General features: G+C 38.8%; 1 protein-coding gene across 3 annotated transcripts in view; it reads right to left on the bottom strand.

The window, feature by feature from the left end:
• Nucleotides 1–2,177: 2,177 nt before the first annotated feature.
• The window catches only part of STK31 (serine/threonine kinase 31), a 36,750-nt gene continuing 19,713 nt past the window's right edge, over nucleotides 2,178–19,214 (bottom strand). For 2 of the 3 annotated variants that reach the window (XM_083825401.1, XM_083825402.1), the window contains 11 exons: nucleotides 18,109–18,228; nucleotides 17,485–17,616; nucleotides 16,057–16,158; nucleotides 15,026–15,106; nucleotides 14,597–14,722; nucleotides 13,782–13,907; nucleotides 13,400–13,486; nucleotides 12,403–12,552; nucleotides 10,557–10,682; nucleotides 8,485–8,553; nucleotides 2,178–3,859 (listed from right to left, as the gene is read on the bottom strand). In XM_083825401.1, the coding sequence (XP_083681527.1) occupies nucleotides 3,599–3,859; nucleotides 8,485–8,553; nucleotides 10,557–10,682; nucleotides 12,403–12,552; nucleotides 13,400–13,486; nucleotides 13,782–13,907; nucleotides 14,597–14,722; nucleotides 15,026–15,106; nucleotides 16,057–16,158; nucleotides 17,485–17,616; nucleotides 18,109–18,228 (1,380 nt within the window). In that variant the 3' untranslated portion in view covers nucleotides 2,178–3,598. Of the gene's footprint in view, nucleotides 3,860–8,468; nucleotides 8,554–10,556; nucleotides 10,683–12,402; nucleotides 12,553–13,399; nucleotides 13,487–13,781; nucleotides 13,908–14,596; nucleotides 14,723–15,025; nucleotides 15,107–16,056; nucleotides 16,159–17,484; nucleotides 17,617–18,108; nucleotides 18,229–19,214 lie in introns of all 3 variants that reach the window. The other variant, XM_083825403.1, reaches the window with a different exon arrangement.

Raw genomic sequence — 19,214 nt, forward strand, 5'->3', positions numbered from 1 at the left:
GAATATTTATAGGACTGATACTTGGCATCTCAAAGCCTCAAAGCCCCAAGGCTTACACACACCATGCTCTTCCACTTCAAACAAGGACTCTCTTCAGAGCTGCCAAATCTGCCCCCATCCCACGTAATGACACCAGGCGGTACACCTGTTGGCCTTGCTGAAACAGCAGACTGCTGAGCTGGAAAAGGAGATGATAAAGAAGCCAGGGGGCTCTCAGATTGCCAGATTAGTCTCCTAATAGCACACTCGGAATACCAAAACCTTCTGGTCTATCCTGAGACTGCTGAGATGAGACTGTCCAGATCCTTTCTGCTTGAGCATTGTACCAGTCATAAGGATTGAAAAAAAAAAAAAAAAGGCTGAATAGCTGTAAGTCCACAAACAAAGAAACATGTCAAGGAGTGAAGAAACATGTCAAGGAGTTCTTGCAAGCTTTCCCAGCTCTGCTCAGCAAGTTTCTACCTGCAGGCCCTTTGCAGCTAGCTACTGAAGTAAAACAAAAATACACTTCACTTCTTCGCACAGCAAATAGTTTCTCTCTCCACTTACTGGTGACATGCTTTACAGCAGTAACACACACACCAGACAAAATGGAAAGAAACGATCTGAGTTTTACTTCTGAAGATGCACCTACATAGTGCGATCTTGATGTATTTCCTTGCAAGCTGGGAAAATGAACAGACTGCAGATGAAAAATCTCATCCAGGGAAGTCCATGAGGCAGCTGCTATGAGGGAATTCAACCCACAGACTATACAAACCTGCATTTATCAGGAAAAAAAGTTAAAACACCAGTAAATGCCTAGATAAAAGACTATTCTGGAGTACAAAAAAAATCTCAAAACTGCACAGACAGGAATGTTGAATAGTAATGGAGTGACCAACAAACTACATGGAAAGATGTAGTAAAGTTATTATGGATGTTGGAAGGAACATGCAGATTAAGAGGCAGTGAACAGAACAGCTGGAGTCTCAAGAAGTGACAACGTGTGAGCATTCAGAGAGGAGTAATTCTTCACCCAAACTATGGAGATAAAAAAAATCTTCTTCACTCTCTCCGAATCTGCTGAAAGTAGTCCCCTTCCCACCGTAAAGACAATCCTATACGAGCCCTGCAGGCTACATTAGGTAGAGTCATAGCAAGTGATTGTCTGCAGGTGCCTGAAGAAAGCATATACTTGTATGTGACTTTGTTAGCAGATCTACAGGTTAGAAGGTGACTGCAGCAGGTGACTTGGGTATGATGTCCTGCGCAGACGCTGAGACTGATACAGACATCTATCTGACTGGTGGGCACCGAGGCCAGGAGTGCAGAGAGAAAACAGAACTGAACAAGTAACAAGGCTACTGTCCTCATAAAAGGAAAAATATGTATGTATCAGCACCGAGACTTGGAACTGTAGGTCTATCATTAGAGGCCATAAGACGACATGAACACCTTCAAAGTAAGTAGAGCTGCTGTCACGTGTCCAAGTGAAGCAACAGTTAGCTTCTGAAAGTCCCCCATCTGTTTGGTCTGCACAAGGACACTCCTAAAAACTGCAGAACACTGGTACCAAGGAAGAGTGAGGTAAGTTTTGTTTGAGCTTCTTCGTAGGAAAACCTAGTGAGTAGAGACACTAATCCTACAGCATCATTTCAAGCTCTGTTCTCCAAGTTTCCATCTTCCAGACAGAAGAGATACAGTTTAAAAAGGTATGTCACAAACTAAACAGAAGGCAGTCCATTACAATGGATTAGTATGCAATTTCAGCAGGATAGCTGTGCAACGTGACCCTGAACCAACCTGTTTTCTTAATGCCTCTGGCAAATAAGGAAAGAAAAGAAAGCCAGAGCTACAAAGTTACCATAGGAAAGGTCAAAGTAGAAATAAACAAAACTGGTGACACTGAGAAACTGTAATCAATGCTTAATTCAAATAGAAAGGCTGTCCCATACCCTGACACTTGTATGTACCAGAAGCTTTTAAAGGCTTAATTGCAGGTTTTATAAATAATTTCACCTCTCATGTTAGGTTCCATGTGTAAAAATCAGCTTACTTACAGTTGGTGAAGAGATTTGGAAAAGATTGCAGTTTTTGAATCAAGCATAAACAGAGACTTCTAGTTTCAGAAAACAAAGGTTAGTAGTTATGGGATTTAAGAAGTATGCTTTAGCTTGCGTGGACATGTGCAGAAAAACTGGGCAAAAAATTTATTCCAATACACAACAAGACACAAACCAAATGGAACTCAGTTCAGTGTTTACATTAATTAAAGTTAGCCTTTTGTTAACAGTGAAAGGCTACAATCAGATTTGGGAAGTATCTCTCAAAACTGCTACCAGTTGTTTTCATTGACAAAAAACAAGGCATTATTCTTCTGCGATTTCAGTAATGAAAATACATTTAACACACTAACCAAAAACTCTAAGTCCAAAACATTCTTAACAAAGGTTTTGATATCATTGATTGTATATGCAATACAAAAATTACAAAATCATTATAATTTAATGAAAAAGGACAAAGCATCTTACATGCTACTCTGGATTAAAAAAAAGTGATTTAACAAGTCTGTTTTCAGAGATGAAACTGCCAAGGTGACATCATCTACCCACTGTCCATTACTGTTGTACCTGAGGGCTTCCTGGTTTCCCTACTGCTGTGTCTTGCCCATTACATACTGGATTTCTACATTCTTCATCTAACAACGTGCAGCTTTAGTAATTCCTCTGCAAAATACTAGTCTGCCAACAGCACTGTCCAAGAGCAACACCCAGAGGCTAAATATATCTCTACAGAAACTCTGAACATTTTAACCATTTTTTTTTCTGAGAAAAGCTTCATAAAGATAAGCAACAATTTCCTGTAGAAATAAAGACCTGACAAAACTCTTTCAATGGTAATGTTAACAGAAAAGTAAGTAGGCAAACCCACTCAAAATGGCATTTTTATAGCTACTGTGAACAATGAGAACAGGTGATTTACAGACACACTTATGTAGAGCAGACAGATAAAAAGTAATTTTCGCAACATGCATGTGTATAGCATCCTGGTTAGCACAGCAGCACTGCAAAAGAGCAACTAAAATGATGCTCTCCTGAAAGTTAATTGCCTTTTGCAAATGCAGAAAAACAGAAGAGCGGCAGCCTGCTCCCCATTTCCTTGGCCAGTTATCAAAGTTTTTTCTTCTTAAATCTTGAAGGCAAGTTGCTGTAGAAACACCTTGAGTACTGAACAACCTGCAACTAAAAAGGTAATACCCTAGAGCATCTCTAACAGGGATATCTAACCTACAATTGCAGCAAGAAGGGGGACATAAGACTGGATACAAAAGCGAGTCGCTACAGCTTCATCTTAAATACTTCTGGCATCTAATATGATTATATCCTGTAAATTTAAAGCCTACATAACAGACAAATAAAAAAGACTGACAAACTAAGAACACAATCAGGAACACCACACTTACATCTCTGAACTCTTATTTAGAATCAAATGTACTCTGAAGAAAATGCAGTTAAGGTTATGTAACCCCAAAACATGACTGCACCTACCCAACTTTTTATATTTTGAGATTTCAAATCGGGACAACTGATTTCAAAAATGAACAAAAACAGAAGTTTCAATCAAACACATCATGGACAAGTTCCTTATCTACTAGAGTAGTGTCTATCCCATTCTCCTCAGAGTTAATTTTAATTGCATCTTCCTTTTTATCCATCTTCTCAGAATCATGCTCCTTGTGTGGCACGTGCTCTTCACCTTGTTGTGATGAATCTGGAACCACATCAACTAAGAGGAAGCAATCATCTGCCAGCACCTGCTCAGCTGTCAGTCTGTTACAGCAGAACAAATTCTGAAGAAGAGATTTAACTTTATCATCCTACAAACAGAGGGAGAAGAATTTCATCAGCAAAGGAAACAAACGTGATTCCAAACAACAACCAAGTATTTGACGAACAGGTCTCATAAATGCTTGCAGCCCATGGCCCTCACAAAAGCTTGTACCACAGCACTCTCCATGGTCTGCACCCTTCACAGACATGGTGCTTGTTAACAACAGAACAAAAGAAAGCTTTCGGCACCAGGTCTGCCAACTCGGTGCCAGCAGACTTCACAGAAGAGCATGAGTTATGTTTTAAAACACTAGCTTCCCAGCATTTTAGAGAAATACAGAATCAGAGAATGGTTTGGGTTGGAAGGGACCTTAATCATCATCTAATTCCACTCCCCCACACCCCGCCATGGGCTCTTGAAGTCTGCTTTTCTACTGAGAAGGAACAGAATGGGTGCCATTCACCTTCTACGACATCAACTTTTAACTCTGTCCTATTGATTTCTTGCAGAGCAATAAAGTAAGAAAAAAAATGAAGTAATGGGAGTAACGGGCTCTAAATCAACAGCAGCTGTTTTGCTATTAGGCCATCACTTACACTTAAGCTGTTTGGACTTCTCAGAAGGGATTACGTGCCTAAATGCTTAGCATATTAACAGTGCTAGACTCCATGCATAAAACACAAGAACACAGCTGCTACCCATATGCATGCATGTCAGCTGTTGAGGAAGGAAGGGCACACACTGGATTTGAAGAAGGGGACTGCAAGAAAATCTCAAATGATGACCTAGAGACATAGATTAATAAAAACCTATGTAAAAATAATCTTCCCACAAGGGGGCGTTCATGTTTGTAGCCTCTACAAGCCAGCATCGCCTCTGACCTGGGTCAACAGAACAGCAAAGCACAAGATACCTGCACACCACCCCCCAGCTATCTCCGTTTCATCCAGACAAAAGTCTATGATGCAAAGGAATGTACACAAATTGTCAAAAATCTGGACACAGAAACAAGCAGACAATTTCCAACTTTCCCACTGACCGGCACAGTGACTCAGGAGAGACCACCTCTCCCTCCAGATAATCTGAAATCTGGGTGGAAAGACGAGATCTGAAAACTGTTGAACTTGCAGGCATACAGGATTGTTAAATAGTTACAAAACATTCAAAACGCTTAAAAGAGAATCTCTAGTTAAAAACATTCAAACATTTGATGCACTGAAATGCAGAAGTAAATCATGCCTACACGCTTCCTTGGTAGAAGTAAAAATGAAGAAAGCCCAGACATTTAAAGAGCTTGAAAAGTTTTGTACTTCCATATTCCCACTTCAAAAAAATATCAAAATATCATCAGCAAGTTTCCCCTTTTCACCATTTTCTCACACTAAGGAAACCTGAAACGGATCCCTTAAGTAATACTGCTGTAGGACAACATTTCATTGTGTTTACTCCAGCTGATTTGATCTTATTTACTCCTTTTAATAAATACACAAAACTGAATGCTGAAGTACGCTGAATACTGAAGCTCAGCATGGTGAAACGGAAGGTACAAGATCATGTCTCTAATCACTGCTTCTCCTCAACAGCTACATAAAATTAGTATCCCCTTGTTGAAACTTAATGTTACCTTCCTGCATTAATTTTCCATTTCCTGAAAACAAACAAACAAAAAAATTTAATGGTTGCAAGCATACAATTCCTCTAGGCATGAGACTGAGATGGAAGGGAAATTACCAGCCTGTCAAGGGCCTGCAGATGGGCATTGAGATTAATTCTGAATAAGCTGATTAAAGATAAAGTCCTTAAAAGCAAAATAGATTTTCCCCAAGAACTGGGACAAGGATTAACAGCCAGAGGTCTTTGAGATTCCCCAAGAAACTGTTGAAATATATTTATTAGTATTGCATTTCTTAGTAGAACCCTCATGGATGTTCCTGTGAACTGCAGGAGGAACAAACTGCTGTGCAGCAAACTTCGACAGTTTGTGCACATGCACGCACATGTATCCAGGATGAATCCTTAAACTACCAACAAAGATGCATTGATTAGGATTGCATCACCTGGCAAAGTTTTTAAAAAAGAAAAAAAGCTGCTTCTTTTTATCAGTGAAAAAGTATTAAGAAGCTTGCTCTTACTGAGAACTGTAAAATGAGTGAATCCCTGCTAAGAATAATAATGAAGAACATTTGTTCTTCAGATAAAAGCCAATATTGCACTTCAGAAGATACCTATAAGAAAAGAACAAAAAAAAGTAAGGGAAGCTGAAACCAGACACTTATGCAGAAATCTTACAAGCAAAGTGAACCAATTCCTATTTTTATGTCTCAAGTAGCTCTTTTCTATTTCCTCAAACAAGTTTTCCTTATGTGTGAAAGAAAGTTAGTTTCTTTCAGAATTTAAGGATTATTATGCACAACCCTAAATGATGCACTGGACAGATGGCTCTGTGCAAGTTTTGTGGAATATTTTTGAAAACTGTAGAGTTTGCACTAATGATCACAGAATCTTGATGAATCGTTAAGTACTGAATCTTCTTTCCTACAGCACTACGTTTCATGAGACTCATTTAATTTTTAATAAAAACTGAGCAACTATAATGAGGAATAAGAAATGCTATTTACACAAAGACCTCACTGCTCAAATGCTACATTTTTTATTCCTTTATTTTTCACGATAGTGTCACACTGGAATTAACTTTCCAGACGGATTTGGTAGGCAGTCCTGTGCTTTAATAGTAGCGATTTCAACACTGGAGAACACGGCTGAAAGTTATTAAAAAGACACTGTAGAGGAGATCAGTGATCTAATGGAACAAAATTATTTAGAGCACTGCGCTATGCAGTGATACACAAGCTACCTGGCCTGGACATTGGAAGCACTACAGCTGTGTTAGCCTAATACTGTATCATGACAGTTTCTGAGCTTAAATAAAGAGGATACACTAAGCTCAGAATGAACACAACTCTAGTAAATGCAGACCAATTTTTGCACCATGTTATCCTAGATAGCTTTGCAAAGCACTCACATCATTAATACAGAAGTGCAACCAATAAAAAGATGGATTTATTAGGGCTTTGTTTTCCCTTGCTAAAACAACCAAAACTTACCTGGCCAACAGGGACTCTAGTATTTCATTCTACACTTTCCACTTAAAGTATTTTTCTACTTTTCTGAGTAATATGGAGACTTACCTCTAATTCCTATATTCCTTAGAGAATTCTGTTTATTAACACTTCACTTAAAAACTAAACAGCTTGCAGGGTTTTTATAATAGTATAAGACATGATTTAAAGAGTCTCACAGCCTTCTCCAATCCAAAATCAAAGCTATCGAAAAAAAAAAACTCAAAGGCAAAGTTATCACTTAAAGAGAGGTCAAAAGAAAAAGCATTATGTTAGAAATATATCCCCGTAATTAAAAATCACAAGGGTAACCCACTCAGAGGAGGTGGGAAGGGCAAGAAGACAAGAACAGGTAACTAAAAGAGTCCAGCAGAAGTTTGAGGTAGAAACTAGTCTAAGCAAACTAGTGATTTAAAAAAGGCCCCTAAACCTCCCAGAGAATTTCTTTAAGCTTTATATGGTGGTATAAAAGTTGGAAACATGTAAGAGATAAGAAGAAAAAGGAATCACCTGTAGCAAACATAGAAGTTGAAAGCAAGAAAGAGAAAAAGTCTTAAGTCCTGGCCTGAGGACTGAAAGCTTATGGGAAAGAGTAAACCTGTGTGCCTTCATATTTCTAAACTTAAGTGTCTAACTCTGAAGACAATCCTTTGCTTTCTGATAGGTAGCATCCCATCTCTTGGATGTTAATCATGAGTAGATAACTTTATAGGCTTCTCCTTTACAGCCTATGCCTTTGTCAACCTGAGTATCTCTTTCCTTTGGTTTATTTTCCTCCAAGGCATAGAGAAGGCCATACAATTATCTACTTCAAAGGTGGGGACCTAAGTTGGGAAATACGAGGGCACGCAGGTCTACTCTTATTTTCAGAAGTCATCAAGACAGTGCGCAAGGGTAAGTTTCAAAAAACAGACTGAAAACATAGTTCAAGGTGGCAACAGTTGCTAGCATAGGGCAGGCATAGAACAGTGGCTGACAAAAAACAGTGAAAGCAGCAACATTAGATCTTATCACTTGAGGTCCTCTCACATCTCTGCACTTGTTTGAGGCATTTAAGAAAGCTTACATTTCACACACACACACAAAAAAGCAGAAGATAAAGGGTACACTGTGACTTTACAACTGCATTAAGTGACTAAAAGGGAAATTGGCTGTTTTATTAATGCTCAGGAATTGTGCAATTATGTAGAAGACAGAAGAACAAAGCCAACTTCCCTGACTTCGGAAAAGACAGGCTTCTAACTCCAATACCTCCTTCAAGGCACGACTCTCAATGATTTATTCCCCGAGTCTGTAACTTGGTGTCACTCAATTAAAAGTTATCTATGAAGTTGTGCCTTCTAAGGTTGGACTTAATATTTAAGAAAATCCTGGGATTTTATACCTTCTCAAGTATTACTTTATTTTTACTTGATATTTAGAATATCCAAATCAGAACATTTTCTCAACCCAACACTTCCAATCAATTTTTGTTTTTCCTTTAAAAAAAGGTATCAGTTAATCACCTCTGAACAAGACCAGTCTAATCTACCTCACCTGACAATCAACATACCATGCCAACCACATCCACCTCAGGTGTTCCATCTTCTTTTATGCCAAATTCCTGGTTTTGAATGCAAAGCTGTAAATTAAAAGATACAAAATATGTAACATGTTTTACCCTTTAGTTTAACAAATATCAGTCAAGGAGATTCCATGCTTCAAGTGAAAATGGACTGTTGTGAAAAATGGGCAGGGGAAAGCTTTTGTGTAGTTTCACAATAGGGTAAAATACATAAGTGGCTCACATTTGCTTTACACAGGAAAAAAAACAATAAAAACAGTATTAGAGAAGAAACTTTTAGAAATCAAAAGAAATAGACTTTTTAAAACATGACTCGAAGTCCATGCCTAATCTGTACATTTAATTATATAACCCACAGCATTTCTTAAAGAAGATGAAGTCTGCTGTAAAACAGCAAACACGAACCCTACATCCATAAGCAAACTGAAATTTCCCCAGCCCTTATTAACGCCTAGAACCATGCCTGTATATAGCATTTTTCAAAACCCTGCTTGCAAGTTGAGCTGAAAATGCCTCTATTCTGTACAATTATAAAAACAATCGGAAGAAGCGTGTGTTTTGTCAGGGCTGGGCTCCCGTGAAACAGAGCAGCTGAGAACTCACAAAACCCCTGCTTCCATCTTAGAAGTAGTAGGGCTGCTCAACGAGGGAGAACATCATTTCAGGTGTCTGCCATCAAACTGGCAATTGCTGAACATAAGACCAGAATATGAACTAGAATTTTCCATCAAATGATCAATACAACACCAAGACTGAGCTGGAGATTTGTTACACGTGGATTAACATGAAATTCAGCTGGAAAGCTTGGAGATCGGTTTTCAGAAGACTGCAGATCTTGCTGCATCCCAGATATTCTCTTCGAGCAGAGCCAGCCATTGCTAGCCCTCCACTTGTTATGGTGGTTTAGGTTTTTGTTTGTTTTGTTGGTGGTAGGTTTTTTTTTTTGCTTTACACTCACTTTATTCATTCCTGCTTGTAAAAATAAATTATTTTTTTTTGAACAGAAGATTTGAATAGTGGCACTGAAAATGTTCCAACAAAACCGTACCACATTAATAAGTTATAAGCATCTACAGTATTAAGCTACACTTTAGTTCATCTATTTCAGAAGAAAAATTACTTAATTTTAAGCAACTGCTTTGTATTGGGACAAAAACATTACGAAGAATGACTTTTCTAAGAACCAGCTTCATCTTCTCAACACAGGTAACTGATAATGGCTACTGATCAACTTGCGGCTTATGTCCCTATCACAGAGTGTTTAAAGATAGCTTCAGTCATCCCTTCTGTGCCACAGGATCATTGTGCAGCTGATGGAACTGCCAGCGTCACTTATCTGAACCCCAACTGGTACTCAGTGAACCAGCTCCAATGGATCAGGTGCAAAAATCACTGCGTGGGAACATCAACACTTGCTTGGTAGCTCATCACTTTTAAAAAAGTCCAAGAGATTTGAAGTTTTCCATTTGGAACACATGACACTGGGACCCTGAGCTGAGGAGGCAGCAAAACACTAAGAGAACACAAAAAGGAGTAGGAAAAGGAGATGCTGCATAATGTGCAACCTAACACAGAAAAGCAGACTGCTTTCTCCTCCCTGACGCAGCACACACTAAGGAACAGAACACCCATCTAAGGATAGGTAGGATGTCCTGAAGGATATCCTTCACCAGGGATAAAGTCCTATCCTTACCCAAATCAAAAGATAGGGATGATCAACAAACTGCCTCACAGGCAAGGGCACAAGAAAAGAATCAAAAAGGGTTAAAAGGATGAATGAGAAGCATAGGAAGAACTTACAATCCCCAGAATGAGGAACAAAAACATAGTTTTTGGTCATGTAACTACAAATTACATTGTATACCTTACAGAAAAATGCACTGCCTTCTGCCCATAAACGCCCATTTATTCCACACCTACCACTCAGTTTAAAATATGCACACTTACTTCTCCAAAACATTCGAAGTAGAATTTGAAAATAACATTCATCTATTGCTGTTTATGAAGCCTGCTACAGTTCCTCAGTTTTATAAGAAACTCTCTCATAAGCCATAACTTACCCAGAACAGAAGGCAGCCATACGCATACATGTCAGAGGCTGGAGAAGCTGGCTGTCCCATCTTCAGTTCAGGAGAAACTAAGCTCAGGGAACCGACGACCATTGTGCTTGCAACAGCACGCTGTTCCTATGGGGAAAAAATTGTACTCTTTAAGTGAAACCAATAGCAGATTGAAGGAGAGGTATCTCCCTCTCTAATTTAATGGATCAGACAACTTTATCATAGCATTCTGTGCTGACCCCGAATGAAATGTAAAATCCTCCTTTACTGGTGGAAAATACGGGGTGTAAAAGAGAAAGGAAATAGTCACATATCTATCATCTGTAACTGTAATAGAAAAATAGTGCTGGCAGATTTTACTCCACACTGGAACTATTAAAGGTCATAAGGTAATAAAGAATACAAGTTACAAAACTTCTCAAATTAGAAGAAAAAATACAGAAAATGGTTAAAGACATTCAGTACTACTTTGGAAGACTTTAGTTCTATTATCAGTTCTGCCAGTTTTCCCATTTTCCCCTGTCCTTTTGGCCTTCACTTGAAACTAGCTACTTCCTTCTTCCCCGTTTCCAGCATATTTTAGGACTGCCTACTGCCAGAATAAAAGCTAGACCCTGAGTTTCAACCTCTCTCCATGACTGTAGCCACCACCAGCTACAGCCAGACTGCAGGAGACAAGTCTCCAGATTGCCAAGAGTATTCAGCAACACAGCTCTGCTCATCAATTCGTGATCAAGCAGAAAGCACAACCATTGAGCAGTGCTGTGACACTCCCCATAGAGCAGGCACAAACTGATCCGGGCTGTGAACCACACGTGGAACTTTCCTGCTCCATTATAACCTAGCTGCAGGAAGGAACAAAGATATGAGGCCCTCTTCAGCTCTTGCAACCTTCAGATGGCACCACCTACACTATGACCTTTCAAAAAATTCAGCTGGCAACACTTTTAGAACCTCTCTCCTTTGCATGCTGAAAACAGAAATTTATTTGCTTGCTGTCCAAGTATGACAAGATTCATTAACAGAGAATGCACTGACAAAACAGAGATCAAGATTCTTAATAAAAATTAATATAATACATATATATAATAAAAATAATGACATAATGTAACACAATAATATTATATAAACATTGCTATAAAAAAATAAACAAACATGAAGACCTCTAGCACCCAAATGTGCTCAAATCAACTTCAGTTTAGAAAGTCAAAATGTGACAACAAAAAGATACACCAGTAGTGGAGAGACTTTGCCATGTAAACTAAGTAAAACAGTAAGGGAGTAGATTGTGTTCTTAAAGAACATTAGGCTTTCCCCAAGAATGATTATGAAATTCTTTACTACAGAAACCGAGGACTAAAGAAAAATACATACAAATACAGGTATGTTTATATAGGTTAACGTGTAATCTTGTTAGTTTACTGAGACAGGTCAAAACACACAGTAGAACCTCATTACCTATCACACAGAAAGGCAAAGTCTTCATACAAGAGCTAGATTATTCTTTCCTCAAACAAGTTCCTACTCTCACCTCTGCTGATGCTCATTACCAGTAAATATAGAAGAGAGCCAACTAGCAAGTACTGCAACTTCTGTATTTTTCTGTTTGTTTTCCTTAACGAGGGCTCATGCTCGGTAATTCTTTTCTTCCACATCCAAGACTAGATTGTGTTTACAAAAATCTCAGCAAGACTCAAACCACCCAACCCTATTCAGAACATGAAACAGGAATCCTACTGCACAGCACAATGTTTATCAATCGATCTTATGTAGTTCATCTATTTTGATACGTAACTGACTAAAAGTCACTAGGTTGGTTTTTTTTTTTAGTTGGTTTTTGTTTTACCTCTGGTTTAGTGAAATCAAAGTCTCCAACAATTCCTTGTTTTCGATTCAGAGCAAAAATGTTGTTTCCATGCAGAGATCCATGTACTATATTAGCTCCATGCAACGTTTGCAGACCTTGGGCAACTCCTTTCATCACTTTTAATGCCTCCTAATGATTTAATTTTGGTGTTCATTACAAAGATAGATATGGAAGAACCAAAAAACAATATCTAATGTTTCTATTCCAAAACTAAGACAGATTTTATTTATTTTAAGATTGCATGCATTCAAAGTTCCTGACAATTGTTTTATGAAGTATGGATTAATTCCCAGTAAGATTGTGATGACCTGCACAGCCAGTCATCTGATTGTTTTGTCTCAAACAAAACATAATTACTGGTTAACAATTCACTAACATTAAACAAAAATAAAAAAAAATAAAATCACGTAACATATTTTGCGATATGTATATTTACGAGTGCCTCCACGTTAACGAGCAGAAGCTTTTGAGTTGTCAAACATAACTAGGGAAAAAACTGTACTGGCTTCTAGCTACTGCTTCTCTGAGAAAGGTTGGCTGGCCAAAATGCCAATGAACAGTGTGGGAAGGAGGGAAAGGAAAAGAGAAGAGAGAGCAGAACACCTCCTGCACACACATACACACCCCGGGGCCTCCCCCCGCCATAATTCCTCTAAACTTCAATACAAGAATGCCTGCACTTACAAATTTAACATACTCACTCTAGAATTTTTGAAGTGTACTAGCAGTACAGCTGAGGCACTGATTTTAATAAAAGAATAAAGTGTTTCCAAGCAAAAGCTCGTTTAGAAAATGATAGCCTACTGCTTGATCAAATGCTAATCAAGCTATGTTGTGCAACTCTGTACAGTCACTGGCAGCCACCAAAGGAAGACCAGTGCTCACACACCTCCAGCAGCATAATATACAGCACAATGTTAAGAGTTCAGTCCAAACACATAAAAAGGAAAATGCTGGTCATCTCAGTTATACTTACTTGTAGAGTCAGAGGTGTATCAGCTTGTAAAGCTCGCAGACTTGCCCCTGGGTAGTATGGGACCATTAAGTACACCAGAGGATCAGACTTTAACAACAAAAACAAACAAAAGTTTAAGAATACATTCTTTCCAATATCAGGAACACTGGAAAATTTAACATGCCTTAAAGATGTGTGATAAATCAATTGATGCTTACTAAGAAAACAGTTCATCTAAACTGAAGTCAGAAATATTTTTCTGATTCAATACTCCAACTGAAAAAAATATCAAAGCCTTAAATTCCAACTTAAAAGTTCTTCTGCTTAAACTTAAAACAAAAATCAAAACAAAAAACACAACTAAACAACAATAAACAAGCAACATTATCAATCTGAATCTTGCCTTGCAGAAAAGAAGAAACAACAGTTGTAATAAGCCAGATTTCTCCTTTTGTTGATTCCAGGCCCTGTGATACTTGGCAACTCTTTCAATCACTTTGCTTTCTGAGCTCACATCTACAGAGTATCCCTGAAAAACAAAACAGAAATACCCAAGCTCTTACTCCTAATGTCTGTAACATTACTGCACAACACTTTTTTAATTAAAGAAAGGCATAATGTTAGGTTCCATCAAATAACTCTCCTCTATTTATCACAAAACTCAGTAACAACTGTCATAGACTGCTTCCATATTTATAATACTTAGAAAGTCTGTAACAACAAAACAAGAAGCAAGTCTCCAATTTAAGAAGTAAAAAAAAAAAAAAATTCAACTATGCCTCCCGTGATACTATAACCCTTGGTTTCTCAATTGCTAGCACAATGGAGAAGAAAAAGAGCAAGGGGAGCAAAGCAGTTCCTGAAGTTTCACAGTGATGTATCATTTGGAAGACAAAACAGCATTTGCATTTTTGGAAACAAGAGTAATGAACAAGTGAAAGGGTTCACCAAATACGAGAAAGAACAGACAGCAGAGGCGAAGCACTGCTCACTACAGCTGCCCTCAAAAGAACTGAAAAATCGGTAAGTAACAGGAAAACAATCCAGACAGAGGACAAGGTCTTGTGTTCTACAGGCCCTGACAAAAAAAAACACGTATCAGAAAAAGGTTGTTAAATGCAGAACTACAAAAGGAACAGCAGAGTTCATTCGGAATCAGCACATTCCCAGGTCGGGATCTCACATGCAGCGCTAACTGAAAGCCAGGACCAACATTACCTTTAGAAGAACCTTCTGATCCTGGATTTCCGAACACACTAACGGCCGCTTTGTGCTCAGCTCCTTCATAGGCTCGGCATCTAAAAGGTCTCGCTCCAGGCTGTGCGACAGAAGTCCACCTGAACTCTGAAGCACACATACACACAGACAGCCAGAATAAGAGTACAGTATTAACAGCCAGCAACACTCACAGGCTCTAACTCTCTCTTCTCTTCCTCAATCAACTTAACAAAGCACAAACACAGTGGGGACTTGTAAAAAATGAAGTGACCACATCTGTTAGCGAGAGTCTGGCTGCACACAAAATGTCACTGCAAGGCAGCTAACAAAATACTGATCACCACCCAGAAGGGCAGGGAGTGGGACACACAGCCATGAGAGTGCCTTAAACAACAACTGACAGTAGATTCAATCACAACCTCAGCTTACCATATAGCTTAGAATTCCTGCTTCTGGATAAAGAAGGGGCAACTCAGGGAACCATTTCTGTACCAAGAAGGAAAGTTTCTCCTGAATGAAGGAAACAAGCTTCAGGTCATTAGCTTCTGACACCATAAACACTAACATTTGCCATGTTCGGACCAGGACATTCAAATGGATATCCATGTCTGTTCCACTTTCAGTAGCACCATGCAAAATAAGACAGGGAAGGGACAACACCCCACCCCACACACTAATACAGCATTTCAATATGCATAGATAGATTTTGGAAAGCTCTAAGGGTCAATAAAGTTAAGGCCTTGAAGAGCTCATGTGCTACGAAGGAAAGACATCCCCTTTTTTTCCTAAAACAGGCTTTAGTAGGCCTAAACGAAGGACACGGCTTCACTAGAACTAAACAAAAGAAAACAGAAGTAGTAACATAGATCAAACCATTCAAGCATCTACAGATCTCACACAACCATAATGCAAGGTAACTATTTTGTACAAATGCGATGTCTGCAGAGGTAAGATACATCATCATCACAATCCCTGGTACTCTTCTACTTCCTTAAAGGTGATGGTTTCAATTCTTCCCTCCATACAGAGGATTTAGAGAAAGGGTGATCTCCTTCACTTCAGGATAAAACCCTGTTTTACTCCACTCCTAAGTAAACATTTGCCTTACTTGCACAGAACAGTCTGTCTTCAGTAACTGAGCTTACACTTTAACCTGCAGCTCTTCTGGGTCAAGAACTGCAGCTCACATTTTCTCTCACTTCGCCCCATTTGGGGGAGGGGAAGGGGATGCAAAGAAGTGTCTGAAGAGACTATGTCCAAACAGAAACAAACGAAAAAAAAGAATTGATCAGCCTCCCTTCCGTCTCCCAGAGATTTTGTCAAAATAGGGCCACCTTAACATTCAACACTAAGATTTAAAAAATGGGATTTTTGTATCCATGTCATACATTAAAAGCAACTGAAATGCAGATGTGCCTCGCAGAGCTTTATTTTAGCTGTCTAAATAATTTAATACTTACATATTCTTCACGTTCCTTGTATATTTCCTGAAGAACCCCATTTCGCAGAGCAGCAATTTCCTCTTTTATTCTTGTCATTTCAAGCTCACTGCAATCATCAGACTGCGTTAGGAATAACAAAGTTAGCATACAATTCCCATTCTGCTATTATACCAAACAACAGTTATCTACTATATCAGGATTAAAAAGCAGTTTCAGTATCACAGTTCTGGAGTTAAATGCATTCTGAAGTTTCAGTCTCCATCCTGGAAACCCAAGGGATTCTCTTAGAACCTAATCACAGGGAAAGGTGCACCATTTATTTACATAACAGACAAAATGTTCTAGCCCTTTGCCTACTCGTTTCTGAAGTCAAAGAGCTTTTTTTTGTTTAAAAAAATCAGCTGACCCCATATAATCATAACAGAAACATCGTTCATCTACCGGCAAAGCTACGTTCCTGAATTCATTCACCTTTTTCTTCCATAAGTGCAAATTTGCCTCATGCCACCTCATTTATCAGGAACCCTTTTACCAGTGGCTTTCATTGATGTCACTCATTTTAAATCCCTCTTGGAAGCTCACTGCCCCTTCACAATGCTTACAAAGACACACATGCAGGTTTCCTTTCCTTAAGCATCTCCAGAGTAATTAATGTGTGATCTATGCACTTGTGACATTATCAGTGCTGTTTATTTGATTTAGAGGTAATATTTGCATTCTTTCAACTTCTTTGAGGGGCAAGGGGGAACCCTGAAAATTGGAACAGACATTGACTTCTGCCTCCAAAAGGGAGGTACGCGCGTTATGAACAAAGTGGACATGGCTCAGAAGGAAAGCTTTGCAGGTTAAGGTAGAGGTCTAATTTACTTGCTGTTACACACTTGAACAGAAGAGGTAAGACAGACCAACTCCAGGAAAATGAGCACTACGCGCACAAGTATCACCCTGCAGAGTGATCAGTGTCACAGGCATTACAGAAAAAGTAAATCACACAACCAGCAGGGTAAAAACAGCAGGACCAGACTATGCAGTACTTAGCAATGACGGCCACCAGATGGACCCCTTCCCTTTCCTTCCCAGAAGGGCTCCTTTCAGAGCCGTCCCAGACTTCACAGCAGCTGCGTTTTGTGAAGGATTTCCCATGATTTTTAAGATAGTGTTACCTAACTGCAGTTCCTAGCTTGACATGAAGAAAATGCAGGTATTTAGCTCCTCACACCGCTAGTTAAAAGCATCGGTAGTGTGGCTAGGGACTGAAAAAAAATGTCTATATAAAGTTAAAAGCAAATTCAGCTCCAGCAACTAAGTCTTGACTGAAGGGACACTTGAAGAACGTATCTTTAAAGCACGGAAGGCACAAACTGTTCCATGTAGTTACCACTGATTTGGACAAAGTTCACGTTCCTAAACAAATCTGAAACAACAAAAACTGTAACGTTTTCATACTTCCTCAAGGTTGTTCTTTTCGGCCAGTTTCCATCTTAAATGGGCCTTCACGCTTTTCACATTTTTTTTAATTGATAATAAGTTTTCAATATTAGGACTTTTATTCAGCCATTCCTCCGCTTGTTTTTTGAACTAGGAAAAAAAACCAGAAAAACATTCAAGCATTCTGTTTTAATATGCGTTAATCCAATATATTAGAGAAACTGCCCTAAGCCTATCTGAATTCAGTTTTCAGGGTTTTTCCCACAAAATAGTGTTTCACTGTGTTTCGTTTTAATGACATTAACAACCTCCTGGAAGACACTCTACTTAACCTTGGTTCCCTTAAGTTACATACTACAGATTTGTAATGAATCCAGAGATTCCAGCTTCCATCATTAAAAAAAAAGACAAGAAAATCACACAAACACACCACGCTTTGCATTTAGCTGAAACAAAGCCTTGGCTGAGGTAACGCACAATTGCTATTCTCAAACTTTAACCCAACCAATCTCTCATCACCAACTTACACCTAGAATTTCCATTATAAAAGTAAAGAGAAAAAACAAAAGTGCATCTTTTAAAAAAGTGTCAGAAAGTGCTACTAATACAGGTCAGTGTGACAGAAATAAGGCATAAACTAACCTCAACACTGGCCAAGTATCTGTTTTGTATGACAGTGATCAGATTCTGCTCTTGACGAACTTTATGCACGACTTTACTGTATGCACTCATAATTATTCTCTTCTCTGCCTCACCATGCTCCTAGATTGAATTATAGACACAGAGTGATATTAAAGATTGAGTCATTCTCCATTCATACAATCAATGTTCCATATGTAAAACCTTTACTGAGAAATTCCACTGTTACTGGAAAACTTGTCTATCAGTTTTTCCTCTTCTTAAAGACGACGAAAGGAGAAATTAGCAAGTCTAAGAGTTCATCCAATAGTTTCCCGAAAATAGAATTCATCAGCACTTCCATGCAGAGGATCCATGTCATATTCCACATGCTATGAGGGAATTTTTTTCGTTTAATGTTTTTGAGGATAGAATGGTTTAATAGATATGAAGCATCAAAGTAAGCAACCATTCTTGCAAAGGAGTCACTGGTTCTGTTGCAGACAGCAGTCAGAAGCAGGATAAACTGTTGGTGTGCTGTTCTGTGGTTATGGTTAGAGGACAAATTCAACATTTGCTGGTCATTCTCTGGTACACAAGGGGCTCACTGCAGAGACAACACAAGTACCTCGAAGAGTCAGCAAAAGAGAACCGAGAAAACACTGAACAGGAAAGGTAAAGAACTGGAGAAAAAATTAACACAAGCATCAGAAAAAGATTCCCAGTGAGGCAAAAACACTTGCTCCATGCAAAAAGGAGATGTATAGCATTTTGTCACTAAGACTGGAAAGTTTATCCACAAACATCCACAAGATGCAACAGAAACTTACTTATCTATATTTTCAGCACAAGCACCAAAACTCAGAGCACCTCAAAGAAACATATGAGCTTCTCTGTGCATACAGAGGGAAGCACCGGCTTTCTCAGTATCTCTTACTTCACTAAGTCACAGAGTTGAGTTCCTGTAACCCCAATCTGTCCTCTGCCTGTTGCCTAGAAAACATTCTTTTCTCTCTAAGGAGCAACCTTAGTGACTTTTTAATCATACTTCCACACAGAAAAAAAATGCTGTTCTGTAGTGAACAAACTTGTCTGGTACGTTAAGAGAAGCCTTAAACTGAAATCAAAGA

The sequence above is a fragment of the Anser anser genome (assembly GCF_964211835.1).
Source record: "Anser anser genome assembly, chromosome: 2".
Classification (NCBI taxonomy): Eukaryota; Metazoa; Chordata; class Aves; order Anseriformes; family Anatidae; genus Anser; species Anser anser.